The sequence below is a fragment of the Mesoplodon densirostris genome, chromosome 2 (genome assembly GCF_025265405.1).
Source record: "Mesoplodon densirostris isolate mMesDen1 chromosome 2, mMesDen1 primary haplotype, whole genome shotgun sequence".
NCBI classification, from domain to species: domain Eukaryota; kingdom Metazoa; phylum Chordata; class Mammalia; order Artiodactyla; family Ziphiidae; genus Mesoplodon; species Mesoplodon densirostris.
Genome location: NC_082662.1, coordinates 83,649,974 through 83,668,262, shown reverse-complemented (window position 1 = coordinate 83,668,262; position 18,289 = coordinate 83,649,974). Strand labels below are relative to the sequence as shown.

The window sequence follows — 18,289 nt, the reverse complement described above, 5'->3', positions numbered from 1 at the left end:
CAGACAAAACAGACTTTAAATTTTAAAAGTTTCCAAGAGACAAAGACAGGTAATACATATTAATGAAAGGTTCAATATAGCAATAGGTGTAACAATTATAAACATTTATACACCAATGACAGACTATCAAAATATATGAAGCAAAAATGGACAGATGAAGTGAGAAATGGACAGTTCTACAGTAGTAGTTGGAGACTTCAATATCCCACTCTCAGTAATGGATAGAAGAACCAGAGAGAATATAGGTAAGGAAATAGAGGACTCAACACAATAAACCAACTATATGTAATAGAGATACACAGAACACTCTACCCAATAACAACAACACTATTAAGTCTCAGTAGATTTTAAGAGATGTACAAAATATCTTCTCCAGCTGTAACAAGTTGAAGTTCAATAACAGAAGTAAAACCGGAAACAGAAATTTTTTGGAAATTAAACAACACACTCTTAAACAACCAGTGGATCAGTGAAAAAGTTTTATTTTTCAGTAGCATCAAAAGAAATACTTAGCAATTAACTTAACCAAGGAGGCGAAAGACTTGTACAATGAAAACGTCAAAGCATTACTGCAAGAAATTAAATATATAAACAAATGGAAACACATCCCATATTCAAGGATTGGAAGACTTAATCTTGTTAAGATGTCAGTACTACCCAAAATGATCTACAGATTCAGTGCAGTCCTTATCAAAATACTGATGACATTTTTTTTTGCAGATAGAAAACCCCATTCTAAAATTCATATGGAACCTTAAAGGACCCCAGATAGCCAGAATAATCTTGAACAAGAACAACAAAGCTGGAGGACTCACACATCCTGATTTCTAAACTTACTGCAAAGCTACAGTAATCAAAACAGGTTGGCACTGGAATAAAGACAGAAATAAGCCCTTACATACGTGATCAAATGATTTTTGTCAAGGATGCTGAGACCATTCAATATGGAAAGGACTGTCTTTCAACAAATGGTACAGAGAAAACCGGATATCCACATGCGAAAATATGAAGTTGGACCCTCACCTAGCACCATATGCAAAATTTAAGTCAAAATGGCTCAAAGATCTAAATATAAGAACTAAAACTAAAACTCTTAGATGAAAGCATAGGGCAAAAGCTTCATGACATTGGATTTGGCAATGATATCTTGCATATGACACCAACAGCACAGACAAAAGAAAAAATAGACAAACTAAAGTTCATGAAAAATTTAAAATTTGGATATTAAGAGGTAAAAACTTTCAGTTACAAAATGAGTCCTCAGTGTGAAATGTACAGTGTGGAGACTATGGTCAGTAGTTATGAAATAGCTTTATTAGGTGATCCTTTTGAAATGTATAGAAATGTCAAGTCACTATGTTGTGTACCAGGAGCTAACATAGTGTTGTAGGTCAGCTATATTTCAGAAACAAATAAGCTCATAGAAAAAGAGATCAGATTTGTTGTTACTAGAGGTGGGGGCCAAGAGAGGGGGAATTGATAAAAGCAGTCAAAAGGCACAAACTTCCAGTTTTTAGATAAATAAGTACTGGGGATGTAATGTATAAGGTAACACTGCTGTACATTATATATGAAAGTTGTTAAGAGAGTAAATTCTGACCTCTCATCACAAGGAAAAAAAAATTTTTTTTTCTATTTTAAGCCCTAGAGCGGAACAACTTTAATTTAAAAATGTAACAGGTTGGGGCTTCCCTAGTGGCGCAGTGGTTAAGAATCCACCTGCCAATGCAGGGGACAAGGGTTGAAGCCCTGGTCTGGGAAGTTCCCACATGCCACAGAGCAACAAAGCCCATGCACCACAACTACTGACCCTGTGCTCTAGAGTCCGTGAGCCACAACTACGGAAGCCCGCGTGCCTAGAGCCCGTGCTCTGCAACAAGAAAAGCCAACACAATGAGAAGTCCATGCACCGCAACGAAGAGTAGCCCCCACTTGCCGCAACTAGAGAAAGCACGCAGGCAGCAAGGAAGACCCAATGCAGCCAAAAATAAATAAATAAAGTAAATAAAAAATAAAATTTAAAATCTATATGCGGTAATGGATGTTCACTAAACTTATTGTGGTAATGATTCATGATGTATATAAGTCAAATCATTATGCTGTACACCTTAAACTTGTACAACGCTGTATGTCAGTTATATCTCAATAAAACTGGAAGAAAACATAAAAATAAAAAATTCAGAAAAGTTCTATCCATTAGAGGCTCATAAAATTTAAAAATAAAATATTACTGTACTTTGAGAAATTTTTTGTGTATTCTAAGACACTCAACAGAAAAAGGCAACCCACAGAATGGGAGAAAATGTTTGCAAATCACATATCTGATAAAAGATTAATATCTAGAATATATAGAGAACTCTTAAAACTCAACAGCGAAAAACTAAACAGCTGGATTAAAAAATAGACAATGGATTTGAATAGACATTTCTCCAAAGAAGAGATATAAATGGTCAATTAGCACATAAAGAGACGCTCAATGTATGGTATAATATGGGTGAACTATGGGGACAGTATGCTAAGTGAAATAAGCCAGTCACAATAGGACAAATAGGGTATGATTCCACTTATATGAGATACTTAGTGTTCTCAGACTCACATAGACAGAATGTAAAATGGTTGTAGCCAGGGCCTGGTGAGGGGGGGAAATGGGGTGTTATTGTTTCATAGGTACAGAGTTTCCGTTTTATAAGATAAAAAAAGCTGTGGACATGATGGTGGTGATGGCTGCACAACATTATAAATGTATTTAATACCACTGAATTGTACATTTAAAAATAGTTAAGATGGTAAAGTTTGTTATGTGTATTTTACCACAATAAAAAAATGTTCTGTGAGATAAATGCAATTATACATAGTAAATAATAGATTCTTGTCCTTTGAGGGAGAACTTGATTTTTAAAAGAAGCTATAAGCTATGTGGGGCCTGGTTATTATTTGGAGGGTTTAACTTGTTATTAACATTTTTGGTTGAGAGTAAGATATAAAAATAATTTGGAAGGACTAATTTTTGGATGGGCGATAATTTTTTAAGATAATTTTGTGTTTATAGTAGAGTTGTAAAAATAGTACATTGCATTTGTTTGTCATTTCTTACTCTCCTACAGTCTGTGACAGTTCTTCAGTCTTTTCTTGTCTTTTCTGACCTTGGCACTTCTGATGCGAGCTGGTCAAATATTTTTTAGAATGTCCTTCAATTGGGGTTTGATAATTTCTCTTGATTAGATTGACGATATGCATTATTGGGAAGGATACCACAGAGGTGAGGTGCCGCCTTTCTCAGTACTTTTTAACAGGGGGTTTGTCATGTCAGTATGCATTACTGGTGATGTTAACCTTCATCATTTAGCTCAGATGCTGTCTGCTAAGATCCTGTACTATAAATTTACTATTTTTTCCTTTGTAATTAGTAAATATTTGGGGAGAGATACTTTCAGACTGTGCTTAAACTTTTACCCACTAATTTTAGCATTCATTCATTTTTCTTGCCTATGGCAGTTATTTATTGTGGAGTTCTAATGGCGATTTTTATATTTGCCTCATTCTTTCTACATTTATTAACTGGAATTTTTTGTTAGGAAGAGTTGTTCCTTTTCTCCCCTTACAAATTTCTAGTCAAGTTTAGTTAAGATCCAGTTGAACTTTATCAGTGTATTTTAATTTGAGAGGGAAGGGTTTGTGCTTCTTCTGTAAGTTATGGGCTGAATAGAATCTCCAAACTCAGTTCTCTGTTTGGTGCTTTATAGCATTTTACTTTCTAAAGTTTACTTTTGAGGGAAGGTTTCTACACACTACAAGCCCCTTTGCGGGCGGAGACTGCAGGTGGTGGAGGGGGAAAGCTTCGGAGTAGCGGAGGAGAGCACAGCAACAGGGGTGTGGAGGGCAAAGCAGAGAGATTCTGGCACAGAGGATCAGTGCCCTCAGGCACACACCAGCCCGAGAGGCTTGTCTGCTCGGCCACCGGGGCGGGCGGGGCTGGGCGCTGTTATCGGGTTTCAGTCGGAGCGCAGGGAGAGGACTGGGGCTGGCAGCAGGAAGAGAGCCTGAAGGGGTTAGTGCACCACGGCTAGCCCGGAGGGAGTCCGGGGAAAGGGTCTGGAGCTGCCGAAGAGGCAAGAGACTTTTTTCCCTTTTGTTTCCTGGTGCGCAAGGAGACGGCATTAAGAGGGCTGCTTGGGGAAGTGCCAGAGACAGGCGCGAGCCGCGGGTAAGGCGCGGACCTCGGAGACGGGCGTGGGACGCTGGGGCTGCCGCCGCCGCCGCCGCCGGGCCTGTGTGCGAGCGCGGGTCACTGTCTGCCCCGCCTTCCGGGGGGCCTGTGCACCCCTCCACTGCCGGGGTCCCGGGACCCGGGGACGGCTTTCCCGGAAAAGCGCACGGAGCGCCACAGGCTGCTGCAACGTCACGCCGGCCTCGGCCGCCGCAGGCCCGCCCCACACTGCACGCCCCTCCCTCCCCTCTGCATGAGTGAACCAGAGCCCCCGAATCAGCGGCTCCTTTAAACCCGTCCTGTCTGAGCAAAGAACGGACGCCCTCCGGCGACCTACGCGCAGAGGCAGGGCCAGGTCCAAGGCTGAGACCTGGGAGCTGTGAGAGCAGAGACAGGGAAATCTCTCTGTGCAGCCTCGGAGGCAGCGGATTAAAGCTCCACGGCCCATTTGATGTGCCCTGCGTCTGTGGAGTGCATGAATGGGCAGCGAATCATCCCAAATTGAGGAAGTGGACTTTGAGGACAAGATTTAAGACTTTTCCCCCTTTTCCTCTTTTTACAACGAATTATCCCAAATTAAGGAGGTGGACTTAGAGAGCAAGATTTCAGACTTCTCACCCTTTTCCTCTTTTTGCAACGAATTATCCCAAATTGAGGAGGTGGACTTGGAGAGCAAGATTTTTGATTTTTCCCCCTGCTCTCTTTTTGTGAATGTGTATGTGTAATCTTCTGTGTAAGATTCTCTCTGTATAGCTTTGCTTCCACCATATGTCCCAGGGTTCTATCGGTCCATGTTTTTTTTCAATAATTACTTTTTAATTTTAATAACGCTACTATATTTCATACTTTATTCTATTTTACTTTACCTGCTCTTTCTTTTTTTCCTACCTTCCCTTCCTCCCTCCCTCCCTCCGCTCCTCCTTTCCTTCTTTCTTTTTCTTTCCTCCCTCGCTCCCTCCCACCCTTCTTCTTTCCACTTTTTCTTTCCTTCCTCCCTCCCTCCTTTCTTTCCTTCTTTCTTTCCATCCTCCCTCCCTCCTTTCTTTCTTTCTTCCTTCCTTTCTTCCCTTCTTCCTTTCTTTCCTTCTCTCTTTCTTTCTTCTACTAATTCTTTCTTTCTACTTTTTCTCCCTGTTATTCTGAGCCGGGTGGAAGAAAGGCTCTTGGTGCTGCAGCCAGGAGTCAGTGCTGTGCCTCTGAAGTGGGAGAGCCAACTTCAGGACACGGGTCCACAAGAGACCTCCCAGCTCCACATAATATCAAGCAGCGAAAATCTCCCAGAGATCTCCATCTCAACACCAGCACCCAGCTTCAGTCAACGACCAGCAAGCTACAGTGCTGGTCACCCTATGCCAAGCAACTAGCAAGGCAGGAACACAACCCCAGCCATTAGCAGAGAGGCTACCTAAAAACATAATAAGGCCATAGGCACCCCAAAACACACCACCAGACGTGGACCTGTCCACCAGAAAGACAATATCGAGCCTCAACCACCAGAACACAGGCATTAGTCCCCCCCACCAGGAAGCCTACACAACCTACTGAAACAACCTTAGCCACTGGGGACAGACACCAAAAACAACGGGAACTACGAATCTGCAGCCTGCAAAAAGGAGACCCCAAACACAGTAACATAAGCAAAATGAGAAGACAGAAAAACACAGCAGGTGAAGGAGCAAGATAAAAACCTACCAGACCTAACAAATAAAGAGGTAATAGGCAGTCTACCTGAAAAAGAATTCAGAATAATGATAGTAAAGCTGATCCAAGATTCTATTTCCAAGATCCATAATCTTGGAAATAGAATAGACAAAATGCAAGAAACAGTTAACAAGGACCTAGAAGAACTAAAAATGAATCAAGCATCGATTAAAAACACAATAAATGAAATAAAAAATACTCTAGATGGGATCAATAGCAGAATAACTGAGGCAGAAGAACGGATAAGTGAGGTGGAAGATAAAATAGTGGAAATAACTGCTGCAGAGCAAAATAAAGAAAAAAGAATGAAAAGAACAGAGGACAGTCTCAGAGACCTCTGGGACAACATTAAATGCACCAACATTCGAATTATAGGGTTTCCAGAAGAAGAAGAGAAAAAGAAAGGGTCTGAGAAAGTATTTGAAGAGATTATAGTTGAAAACTTCCCTAATATGGGAAAGGAAAGTTAATCAAGTCCAGGAGGCACAGAGAGTCCCATACAGAATAAATCCAAGGAGAAATACACCAAGACACATATTAATCAAACTGTCAAAAATTAAACACAAAGAAATCATATTAAAAGCAGCAAGGGAAAAACAACAAATAACACACAAGGCAATCCCCATCAGGTTAAAAGCTGATCTCTCAGCAGAAACTCTACAAGCCAGAAGGGAGTGGCAGGACATAATTAAAGTGATGAAGGAGAAAAACCTGCAACCAAGATTACTCTACCCAGCAAGGATCTCATTCAGATTTGATGGAGAAATTAAAACGTTTACAGACAAGCAAAAGCTGAGAGAGTTCAGCACCACCAAACCAGCTTTACAACAAATGCTAAAGGAACTTCTCTAGGCAAGAAACACAACAGAAGGAAAAGACCTACAATAATGAACCCAAAGCAATTAAGGAAATGGGAATAGGAACATACATATCAATAATTACCTTAAATGTAAATGGACTAAATGCTCCCACCAAAAGACACAGAGTGGCTGAATGGATACAAAAACAAGACCCATATATATGCTGTCTACAAGAGACCCACTTCAGACCTAGAGACACATACAGATTGAAAGTAAGGGGATGGAAAAAGATATTCCATGCAAATGGAAATCAAAAGAAAGCTGGAGTAGCAATTCTTATATCAGACAAAATAGACTTTAAAATAAAGACTATTAGAAGAGACAAAGAAGGACACTACATAACGATAAAGGGATCAATCCAAGAAGAAGATATAACAATTGTAAATATTTATGCACCCAACATAGGAGCACCTCAATACATAAGGCAAATACTAACAGCCATAAAAAGGGAAATCGACAGTAACACAATCATAGTAGGGGACTTCAACACCCCACTTTCACCAATGGACATCATCCAAAATGAAAATAAATAAGGAAACACAAGCTTTAAATGATACATTAAACAAGATGGACTTAGTTGATATTTATAGGACATTCCATCCAAAAACAACAGACTACACATTTTTCTCAAGTGCTCATGGAACATTCTCCAGGATAGACCATATCTTGGGTCACAAATCAAGCCTTGGTAAATTTAAGAAAATTGAAATTGTATCAAGTATCTTTTCTGACCACAATGCTGTGAGACTAGACATCAATTACAGGAAAAGATCTGTAAAAAATACAAACACATGGAGGCTAACCAATACACTACTCAATAACGAAGTGATCACTGAAGAAATCAAAGAGCAAATAAAAACATACCTAGAAACAAATGACAGTGGTGACACGACGACCCAAAACCTATGGGACGCAGCAAAAGCAGTTCTAAGGGGGAAGTTTATAGCAATACAATCCCACCTTAAGAAACAGGAAACATTTCGAGTAAACAACCTGACCCTGCACCTAAAGCAATTAGAGAAAGAAGAACAAAAAAACCCCAAAGTTAGCAGAAGGAAAGAGATCATAAAGATCAGATCAGAAATAAATGAAAAAGAAATGAAGGAAACGATAGCAAAGATCAATAAAACTAAAAGCTGGTTCTTTGAGAAGATAAACAAAATTGACAAACCATTAGCCAGACTCATCTAGAAAAAAAGGGAGAAGACTCAAATCAATAGAATTAGAAATGAAAAAGGAGAAGTAACAACTGATACTGCAGAAATACAAAAAATCATGAGAGATTACTATAAGCAACTCTATGCCAATAAAATGGACAACCTGGAAGAAATGGACAAATTCTTAGAAATGCACAGCCTGCCAAGACTGACTCAGGAAGAAATAGAAAATATGAATAGACCAATCACAAGCACTGAAATTGAAACTGTGATTAAATATCTTCCATCAAACAAAAGCCCAGGACCAGATGGCTTCACAGGCCAATTCTATCAAACATTTAGAGAAGAGCTAACACCCATCCTTTTCAAACTCTTCCAAACAATATCAGAGGAAGGAACACTCCCAAACTCATTCTACGAGGCCACCATCACCTTGATACCAAAACCAGAGAAGGATGTCACAAATAACAAAAACTACAGGCCAATATCACTGATGAACATAGATGAAAAAATTCTCAACAAAATACTAGCAAACACAATCCAACAGCACATTAAAAGGATCATACACCATGATCAAGTGGGGTTTATTCCAGGAATGCAAGGATTCTTCAATATACGCAAATCAATCAACGTGATACACCATATTAACAAGTTGAAGGAGAAAAACCATATGATCATCTCAATAGATGCAGAGAAAGCTTTCGACAAAATTCAACACCCATTTATGATAAAAACCCTGCAGAAAGTAGGCATAGACGGAACTTTCCTCAACATAATAAAGGCCGTATATGACAAACCCACAGCCAACATTGTCCTCAATGGTGAAAAACTGAAACCATTTCCACTAAGATCAGGAACAAGACAAGGCTGCCCACTCTCACCACTCTTATTCAACATAGTTTTGGAAGTTTTAGCCACAGCAATCAGAGAAGAAAAGGAAATAAAAGGAATCCAAATTGGAAAAGAAGAAGTAAAGCTGTCACTGTTTGCAGATGACATGATACTATACATAGAGAATCCTAAAGATGCTACCGAAAAACTACTAGAGCTAATCAATGAATTTGGTAAAGTAGCAGGATACAAAATTAATGTACAGAAATCTCTGGCATTCCTGTACACTAATGATGAAAAATCTGAAAATGAAATCAAGAAAACACTCCCATTTACCATTGCAACAAAAAGAATAAAATATCTAGGAATAAACCTACCTAAGGAGACAAAAGACCTGTATGCAGAAAATTATAAGACACTGATAAAAGAGATTAAAGATGATACAAATAGATGGAGAGATATACCATGCTCCTGGATTGGAAGAATCAACATTGTCGAAATGACTCTACTACCCAAAGCAATCTACAGATTCAATGCAATCCCTATCAAACTACCACTGGCATTTTTCACAGAACTAGAACAAAAAATTTCAAAATTTGTTTTGAAAAACAAAAGACCCCGAATAGCCAAAGCAATCTTGAGAACGAAAAATGGAGCTGGAGGAATCAGGCTCCCTGACTTCAGACTATACTACAAAGCTACAGTAATTAAGACAGTGTGGTACTGGCATAAAAACAGAAAGATAGATCAGTGGATCAGGATAGAAAGCCCAGAGATAAACCCACGCACATGTGGCCAACTTATCTTTGATAAAGGAGGCAGGAATGTACAGTGGAGAAAGGACAGCCTCTTCAATAAGTGGTGCTGGGAAAACTGGATAGGGACATGTAAAAGTTTGAGATTAGATCATTCCCTAACACCATACACAAAAATAAGCTCAAAATGGATTAAAGACCTAAATGTAAGGCCAGAAACTATCAAATTCTTAGAGGAAAACAGGTAGAACACTCTATGACATAAATCACAGCAAGATCCTTTTGGACCCACCTCCTAGAGAAATGGAAATAAAAACAAAGATAAACAAATGGGACCTAATGAAACTTAAAAGCTTTTGCACAGCAAAGGAAACCATAAACAAGACCAAAAGACAACCCTCAGAATGGGAGAAAATATTTGCAAATGAAGCAACTGACAAAGGATTAATCTCCAAAATTTATAAACAGCTCATGCAGCTCAATAGCAAAGAAACAAACAACCCAATCCAAAAATGGGCAGAAGACTTAAATAGGCATTTCTCCATAGAATATATACAGACTGCCAACAAACACATGAAAGAATGCTCAACATCATTAATCATTAGAGAAATGCAAATCAAAACTACAATGAGATATCATCTCACACCAGTCAGAATGGCCATCATCAAGAAATCTAGAAACAATAAATGCTGGAGAGGGTGTGGAAAAAAGGGAACACTCTTGCACTGCTGGTGGGAATGTGAATTGGTACAGCCACTATGGAGAACAGTATGGAGGTTTCTTAAAAAACTAAAAATAGAACTAACATATGACCCAGCAATCCCACTACTAGGCATATACCCTGAGAAAACCATAATTCAAAAAGAGACATGTACCAAAATGTTCATTGCAGCTCTATTCACAATAGCCCGGAGCTGGAAACAACCTAAGTGTCCATCATCGGGTGAATGGATAAAGAAGATGTGGCACATATATACAATGGAATATTACTCAGCCATAAAAAGAAACAAAACTGAGCTATTTGTAATGAGGTGGATGGACCTAGAGTCTGTCATACAGAGTGAAGTAAGTCAGAAAGAGAAAAACAAATACCGTATGCTAACACATATATATGGAATTTAAAAAAATATGTCATGAAGAACCTAGGGGTAAAACGGGAATAAAGACACAGACCTACTTGAGAATGGACTTGAGGATATGGGGAGGGGGAAGGGTAAGCTGTGACAAACCAAAGAGAGGCATGGACATATATACAGTACCAAACGTAAGGTAGATAGATAGTGGGAAGCAGCCGCATAGCACAGGGAGATGAGCTCGGTGCTTCGTGACTGCCTGGAGGGGTGGGATGGGGAGGGTGGGAGGGAGGGAGATGCATGAGGGAAGGGATGTGGGAACAGATGTATATGTATGACTGATTCACTTTGTTATAAAGCAGAAACTAATAAAAAAATAAAAAAATAAAAATAAATAAAGTTTACTTTTGTGTGGTTCTTATATTTGTTATTTTTGAAGTAATTTTTTTTTCGTGATAACCTGTATAACTATTGAGATGATTTTTCTGATTTCAAGTATCTCAAGTCATAATTTGGGGGAACATAGCAAAATTGTATGTTGTGTTAATATTTAGTTTTAAATTTTTTAATTTCCATAACTAGTTTGGAATGAAAGCATACCTTTAACTTTTTTTTTTCTTCCTTTCTCAGGCTTGAAAAGGAATATACTACAATAAAAACTAAAGAAATGGAAGAACAAGTTGAAATTAAAGTAAGCATCTTAGGACTTTTAAAAGTACTGAGCATAAATTCATTAAAGTCAGTTATTTGGCAATAGATGTTATGTTGATATATTTATTACCTGTTATAAATTTAGCAATGATGTTTGTATTTATTTATTGATAAATTTACCATCCCACTAGATTATAGTTAAAAACAGACATTTCAAAAAGTGTGATCTGAAGTGGTTTTTTTTCTAGTGTGAAAGAAAGCAGCTTCCTTTTTCTGGATTTATTTGTGGGTCATCAGGAGAAAATACTTCTTTGGGGAAGATAATTATTTCATTTAAGCATGGTTTAAAAAGTTATAGAGAAGATAATCTGTAACATGCTGAGACTAACAGCAGTATAGTATAAAGGAGACCAAATAGAGTAGATCATTGCATTAGAACTAATTATGGCTGCCTTAGAGATGCAGAAAGCTTTGACTAATTAAATTTTCTCATCGCTAACCAAAGATTATTTTTGAATTACTGTTCAGAGAAACATGTAGATTTTCACTTTGAAGGACATGTAAATTCCCACGTGTACCTTGAAATTCTTGTTTGTATCCCTGTAGGCCAGAAATTGTTGAGGATCTTTGGCATTGTGTGAGCTGGGTGTTAAGGAAAATTGAACTGGCATTTATGCTGATATTTCAGGATGGGGATAATGAGTAGAAGCATGAGTTAGTGAAGAAACTCAGTGACTGGCTGATCCAATTCCTTACCTTTTATTTTCCCCCCGACTGCCTGAAAAAAAAAAAAGAAAAAGAAAAGAAAAAAAGAAACAAAACAAATTTATTGGATGACTCCACTTTTTAAAAAAAACTGTATATTTGGATGTGTCTGATTTTTTACTTCAACCTGGCAAGACATTCGATGACCATCTTATTTACAATTCCCTACCCGTGTATTAATTTAGCCTTGCTATAAAATAACACTTCATTACTCACACCCCACATGTCTTTTTACTAGGGAATGGGTTCTGTTAAATTACTACTCCTTCTTACCATAATCCTGCTCAGAAGCCTCCTGGGAGACAGTCTCTTCCCTCATCAACTCTGTCTCCCTTTTATAGATGTTTTATTTCCGTTTCTATCACCTACTCACTATCTGTTGGAAATAGATACACATTTTTCAGAGAGAGAGAGGAGAGAAGGAAAAGATCCCTGTGGATGTTTTTCCCTCTTTTTTTTTTTGTTTTTTTTGTTCTGGCACCCACCTGCTGCTCTACCATTTGCTTTTCTTTTAGGTTCCATGAGTAAGGGTAATATTAAATCATACGCTCCACTTCAACCTACTGAAAGTAAAAAGTACATCATCCTGATGAGTGGGGAGAGAGTATGGGTTATTGCATACCACGAATATTTGGAACTGCAAATCAAGAATCTGAGGATGGGGAAGCCATCCTGTTCATTTCATCATGCTTGTAGTTGCAAAAAATAAAAAAATAAAAATGAATTAACAGTTCTGTGAACAATCCTTGCTCTTGAAGAAGTTTTTTTAAAATTAAGTCACATGAATGTAGGAATAGCAAAGGCCTTTTCAAAAAGATCTAGCAGACATTAGCTTATATTTGCAGTTTTTTTCAAATTTTGATTTTTGGGGAAAGTTATAGTTCATATACCGCACAAAATACTTTTGAGTATGTCTTAGGCAAAAACAGATGGCACAAAGTTGTTTATAATAGAGAAGAATCTGGGGGGAAAAAGTTTAAAAAGTTAGTGGAGTGCATTAGGTAAATAAATGCGCTGATCTCAGAGATAGTTCCTTTTATAAAATCTTGTTTCCACATAGTTCTTTTTTTACTCTTGTACCATTTTCATTCCTTTCTTCATTCCTCCTGCCCTCTGAAGGGCAAAGCCAAAACAATTTTCCTGTAACTGTACTTTTTTAACTTCATGTTTGCATATGTCTGATTTTTAATTTGGACCTGGCAATTCATCTCATTCGCAACCAGAAGACCACCTTATTTACAATTAATTAGCCATGTATCAGGGAGCCTCTCTCTTTGTTGGGAAATGTTACTTCCTTATTCAATTCCCTTCCCCTCCCCCAAGGGCCCTTTTACAAGGGAATGAATTCTGTTAAACTAGTACTTTCTTGCCTTGGTTCTCCTCAAAAGCCTTCAGGGAGATAATCTTACACTGTTCTTTACACAAATAGTATGATCATAATTATGTGATGTTTTGATATAGAAGTAAAAAATCAGCCTTTGATGCTGTGACATGTGTTTAAGGTTTGACCTTTGGGTCAGTGACCTTTAGGCTAAGAATTATACCTGTCAGCTCCCTGATCAAGACGGTGACTTTCAAGTATTTTCCATTCCTTCTCTGAAAGTGTTACAGGAAGATTTTGATAATAACGATTTCATACAGTAGATCTTACATTTTACTGTGCGAAATTTTTTGTTAATAGAAACACCTTTGTCAGTATCTTCTTCCAATCTCTTGATGTTCCACCTGAGGGGGAGGAGGTAAGAAATATTAAAATTCTAGCTTATATTGGGATAAACCACAGATCTTTAAAAAAGAAGAGCCTTTATCCCCTACTCTATTTAAGATAGACATGAATTTATGTTTAAATTTGTGTTTTGGAGTATAGAGATTTAAGCCCTGTGAAGAGGAGTTAGAAATTCTGACTGGTTTTTAGTCAGAATTTGGATATTTTTTTCTTATTTCAGAAATTATGGAATATTCCAGATATGCTGAAAACTAGAGCGTAATATAAAAACATCTGTGTTTTCACTGCCTAACGTAAAAAAACATGACAAGTATTATCTAAATCATCCAGGAATTATATTGAACAATCAATATAAAGTACTAGTACTGACACATTTATTCAACACTTAATATATGAAGGATAATTTACATACATTATCTCCTTTTATTCTTCCAGTAACCTTATGAAAGGGTTGTTTATCTTCCTATGAAGAAACTAAGGTTCAGAAAGCTCAAATAATAAGATAGTGGTCATACTGACAGAAAGTGGTAGAAGTCAAGAGTTTGAACTCTGATTTGGGTTAGTCTGAGACCCATACATGTTCTTCAGTGTATACACACTACCACTTTGCAAGAGAGACTTTAATGTATTGTGATATAGGAAGGATTTGGATGCCCATTTTTTGTGGCATTATAAACTTTTCATTAAAAAATGAATAGCTACTTAATAAAATCCAATGGGGATGTAATAGCTTAATTTATTTAAGAAGTCATTCATTTAACAGATATTTACAGTGCCTGCTACATGCCCAAACACTGTTGTAGGCACTTGATATTTGTTTATAAAACAGACCAATTCCTGCCCTTGTGGTACTTACTCTAGTATGGAAATCAGACAATAAGTAAAATGTACAGTGTTTTAGATGGTGATAAGTGTTATACAGAGGAAAAAAATATCTTAGGGAAGGGAAAATAAAATGATAGTGTTCGGATTAAAAGTTTAGAGAAGTTGACCAGGTTACCTTTGAATAAAGACCTGAAGGAAGTGAGGGAGCTAGATGTATAAGGAGAGCAGGGTCTGGTCAGGAGCGTGCTGATGAGGAGTAGTGATGGGACAGCGTGAAGATGAGGGAAGTGATAGGAGGTAAGGGGTTGCACATTGCAGATAATGTAGGGAGTTGCTGAACATGTAAAGACTTTAGCTTTTACTCTGGTGAGCCACTGGGGTTTTCAGTAGAGAAGGACAAGATCTGACTTAAGTTTTCAGTGCATCTTCTGGCTGCTGTGTTGAGAGTATATTGCAGGGGGTAAGAGCAGAAGCAGGGGTATTAAGTAGAAAGCTGGTGACGTAATGCAGGCAAGGGGTGGTGGTGGCTTGGACTGAGGTGTTAAGAAGTTATTGGATTCTGAATAGGTTTTAAAGGTATAGCTGATTGTGGAGGTGTCAGAGGGACAGAAATCAAGGACTTTGGCCTGAGCAGTTAGAAGAATGCAGTTCCCAGTACCTGCAATGGGAAAGTCTACAGGAGGAATACCAAAAGCCCCAGTTTTGGTTATATTAAGTATGAGATGCCCAGGAGCTGTTCAAGTAGCTCCTCGAAATACAGTAAGTCCCCTGTGTATGAACGAGTTCTGTTCAGAGAGCGCGTTTGTAAGTTCAGTTTGTTTGTAAAGTCCAACGTAGTTAGCCTAGGTACCCAACTAACACAGTCGGCTATATAGTACCTACTGTAGGTTTATAATGCTTTTCACACAAATGATACATAAAACAAAAAAAAATAAACATTTTTAATCTTATAGGACTGTACCTTGCAAAGTGCAGTAGTACAGTACCACAGCTGGCATACAGGGGCTGGCTTTGAGTGAACAGGCAAGAAGAATTACTGACTGGAGGAGGGAGAGGAGGTGGAAGATGGTAGAGCTGAAGGATTGTCAGCAATAGGAAACAGAGGGCAAGCTGCAGTTTTAAGAACGCATGTTCAAATCTTTGAAAGTTCACAACTTGAAGGTTCATATGTAGGGGACTTTATTTAAAGTTGGAGTTAAGAGAGGACAAGCTGGAAATAAAAATTTGACAGTTATTGACATGATCATATTAAAAGCCATGAGAATAGATGAGATTACCTGGGGAATGGATGTAGATAAAACAGAAGAGTACAAGAATTAAGCCTGAGAGTAAGCCAACATTTAAAAGTTAGGAAGACCAAGAGCCAATCAGCAAAGTCGGAGAACACCAGGGAAATATAATGTCCTAGAAGCCAAGAGAAAAGAGTGTTTCAGAAAGAGAGGGCCATTTACTGTGTCAAATGCTAAAGAAAGGGGACTTCCCTGGTGGCACAGTGGTTAAGAATCCGCCTGCCAATGCAGGGGACACGGGTTCGAGGCCTGGTCTGGGAAGATCCCATATGCCATGGAGCAGCTAAGCCTGTGCACCACAACTACTGAGCCTGCTCTCTAGGGCCAGTGAGCCACAACTACTGAAACCCGCGTTCCCCAACTACTGAAGCCCACGCACCTAGAGCCCATGCTCCACAACAAGACAAGCCACCACAATGAGAGGCCTGTGCACCGCAACGAAGAGTAGCCCCAGCTCAAAAAAAGAATCAACACCAAAACAACCACATCTTATGAGCACACTGCAACCAGAGAGAGCCCGCGTGCAGCAATGAAGACCCAATGCAGCCAAAAATAAATAAATAAATAAATTTATTTTAAAAAAGAACAAGAGAGAATGTAAAATATATGGGCAAAAATGTAGGTAAGATGTTGGTTGTGGGATGTTGTGAAGTTCTATTGTGATTGCTTCAATTTTTTCGCTGAAATCAGAAACAAGATTATCATCTGAGAGTGACAGTAGGGTGGAGGGTTGCTGGTTTGAAGGAAGAGGAGAAAGTATGAAATAGTGATCTAAGAAGGTGGGAGAAGGAATGGACTAAGGAAACACATTACTGCTAGGATGCATTAAGAGTCCAGCTGAATTTAGTGATTGTTAATTGAAATAAACTTTACGGTTTTATTTTTCTTTGGTCATATTTACTGGCTGAGGTGCAGACTCAAGAGTTGTTAGTGTGTTGACCCAGACTAGTGGTTTCCCAGGCAAGTATGCTCACTACTAAAGAAGAGAAGGGAAAGGGGGGATAAAAGCAAGGGAAGGTCTGCAGTGATTGGAAATTAAACTTTGTTTGGGAAGAGAGGATATCAGGCAGTGAGGGACAGTGAAAAGTTGGTAGGATCCATGGATTATACCAACAAGAAGGAGGATTATTGAGTTTGGGTTACTTCATAAAATGAGTAAGCTGGAAAGAATAGAGTGGTTTGTTTGAAACTGAGATTCCCCTATTTTGGCATATTTAGGTTGCTTTTCGTTTTTCATCATTAAAAAATAATGCTCATGTTAACATCTTTGTATATAAAGTTTTGTGGTACCTTCTATTTCTATAGTCAGTTGTAAAAAGTAGAATTACTGAATTATAGGATATTAGTATTTTTACGACATTCAATATGTACTAAGTAAATTTCCTAAAGAATATTTCCAGGATATGTTCTTGGCAGCGTTTCCATTTCACTAATACCTTGCATACATTAGGTACTTCATACTTGCCCTCACTCTTAGTCTCATTTTCTTTTCTAATTTGGTAGGTCAAAAAAGTCTCTCTTTTTAAATGTATGTATCTGTTGCTCTTTCTCTTTGTGGTTTTCACTTTAAAGTTTAGAAAACACCTTTTTAATTAATTCTAGGAAATGTGATTAAAAGTAAGGATACTCAAAAATTAATGAGAAGGGCTTCCCTGGTGGCACAGTGGTTGAGAGTCCGCCTGCCGATGCAGGGGACACGGGTTCGTGCCCCGGTCTGGGAAGATCCCACATGCCGCCGAGCGGCTGGGCCTGTGAGCCATGGCCGCTGAGCCTGCGCGTCCGGAGCCTGTGCTCCACAACGGGAGAGGCCACAACAGTGAGAGGCCTGCGTACCGCAAAAAAATAAAAAAAATAAAAAATTAATGAGAAATCAGTCAAGTGATAGATTTTAGTCATTAACTTTCCTATATAGCAGCAATAAACATTTCAAAAGTATCTTGGAAAAAAGAAATTCCATTTGAAATAAAGATAAAAGCATATTTGGGACTTACCTGGTGGCACAGTGGTTAAGAATCCGCCTGCAAATGCAGGGGACACGGGTTCAAGCCCTGGTCCAGGAAAATCCCACATGCCACAGAGCAACGAAGCCCATGCAGCACAACTACTGAGCCTGCGTTCTAGAGCCTGCGAGCCACAACTACTGAGCCTGCGTTCTAGAGCCTACAAGCCACAACTACTGAGCCCGCGTGCCTAGAGCCCATGCTCCACAACAAGAGAAGCCACCCCAATGAGAAGCCCGCGCACCGCAGTGAAGAGTAGCCCCTACTCGCCACAACTAGAGAGAAAAGCCCTCGTGCAACAATGAAGACCCAATGCAGCCAAAATTTAATTAGTTAATGAACTAATTTTTTAAAAAAGCATATTTAAGAATAGCCTAAATGAAAAATAGCGTAAAACCTAACAAACACCAAAAAAACTTTGCAAAGGGTGTTTTTAAAGGATGAATAAA

General features: G+C 38.6%; 1 protein-coding gene across 8 annotated transcripts in view; it reads left to right on the top strand.

Annotated features, from left to right (window-relative positions):
* EVI5 (ecotropic viral integration site 5) overlaps nt 1–18,289 on the top strand; it is a 240,978-nt gene that overhangs the window by 102,339 nt on the left and 120,350 nt on the right. For all 8 annotated transcript variants that reach the window (XM_060090121.1, XM_060090122.1, XM_060090119.1 and 5 more), the window contains one exon: nt 11,215–11,275. In XM_060090121.1, coding sequence (XP_059946104.1) covers nt 11,215–11,275 — 61 coding nt within the window. The remainder of the gene's footprint in view (nt 1–11,214; nt 11,276–18,289) is intronic.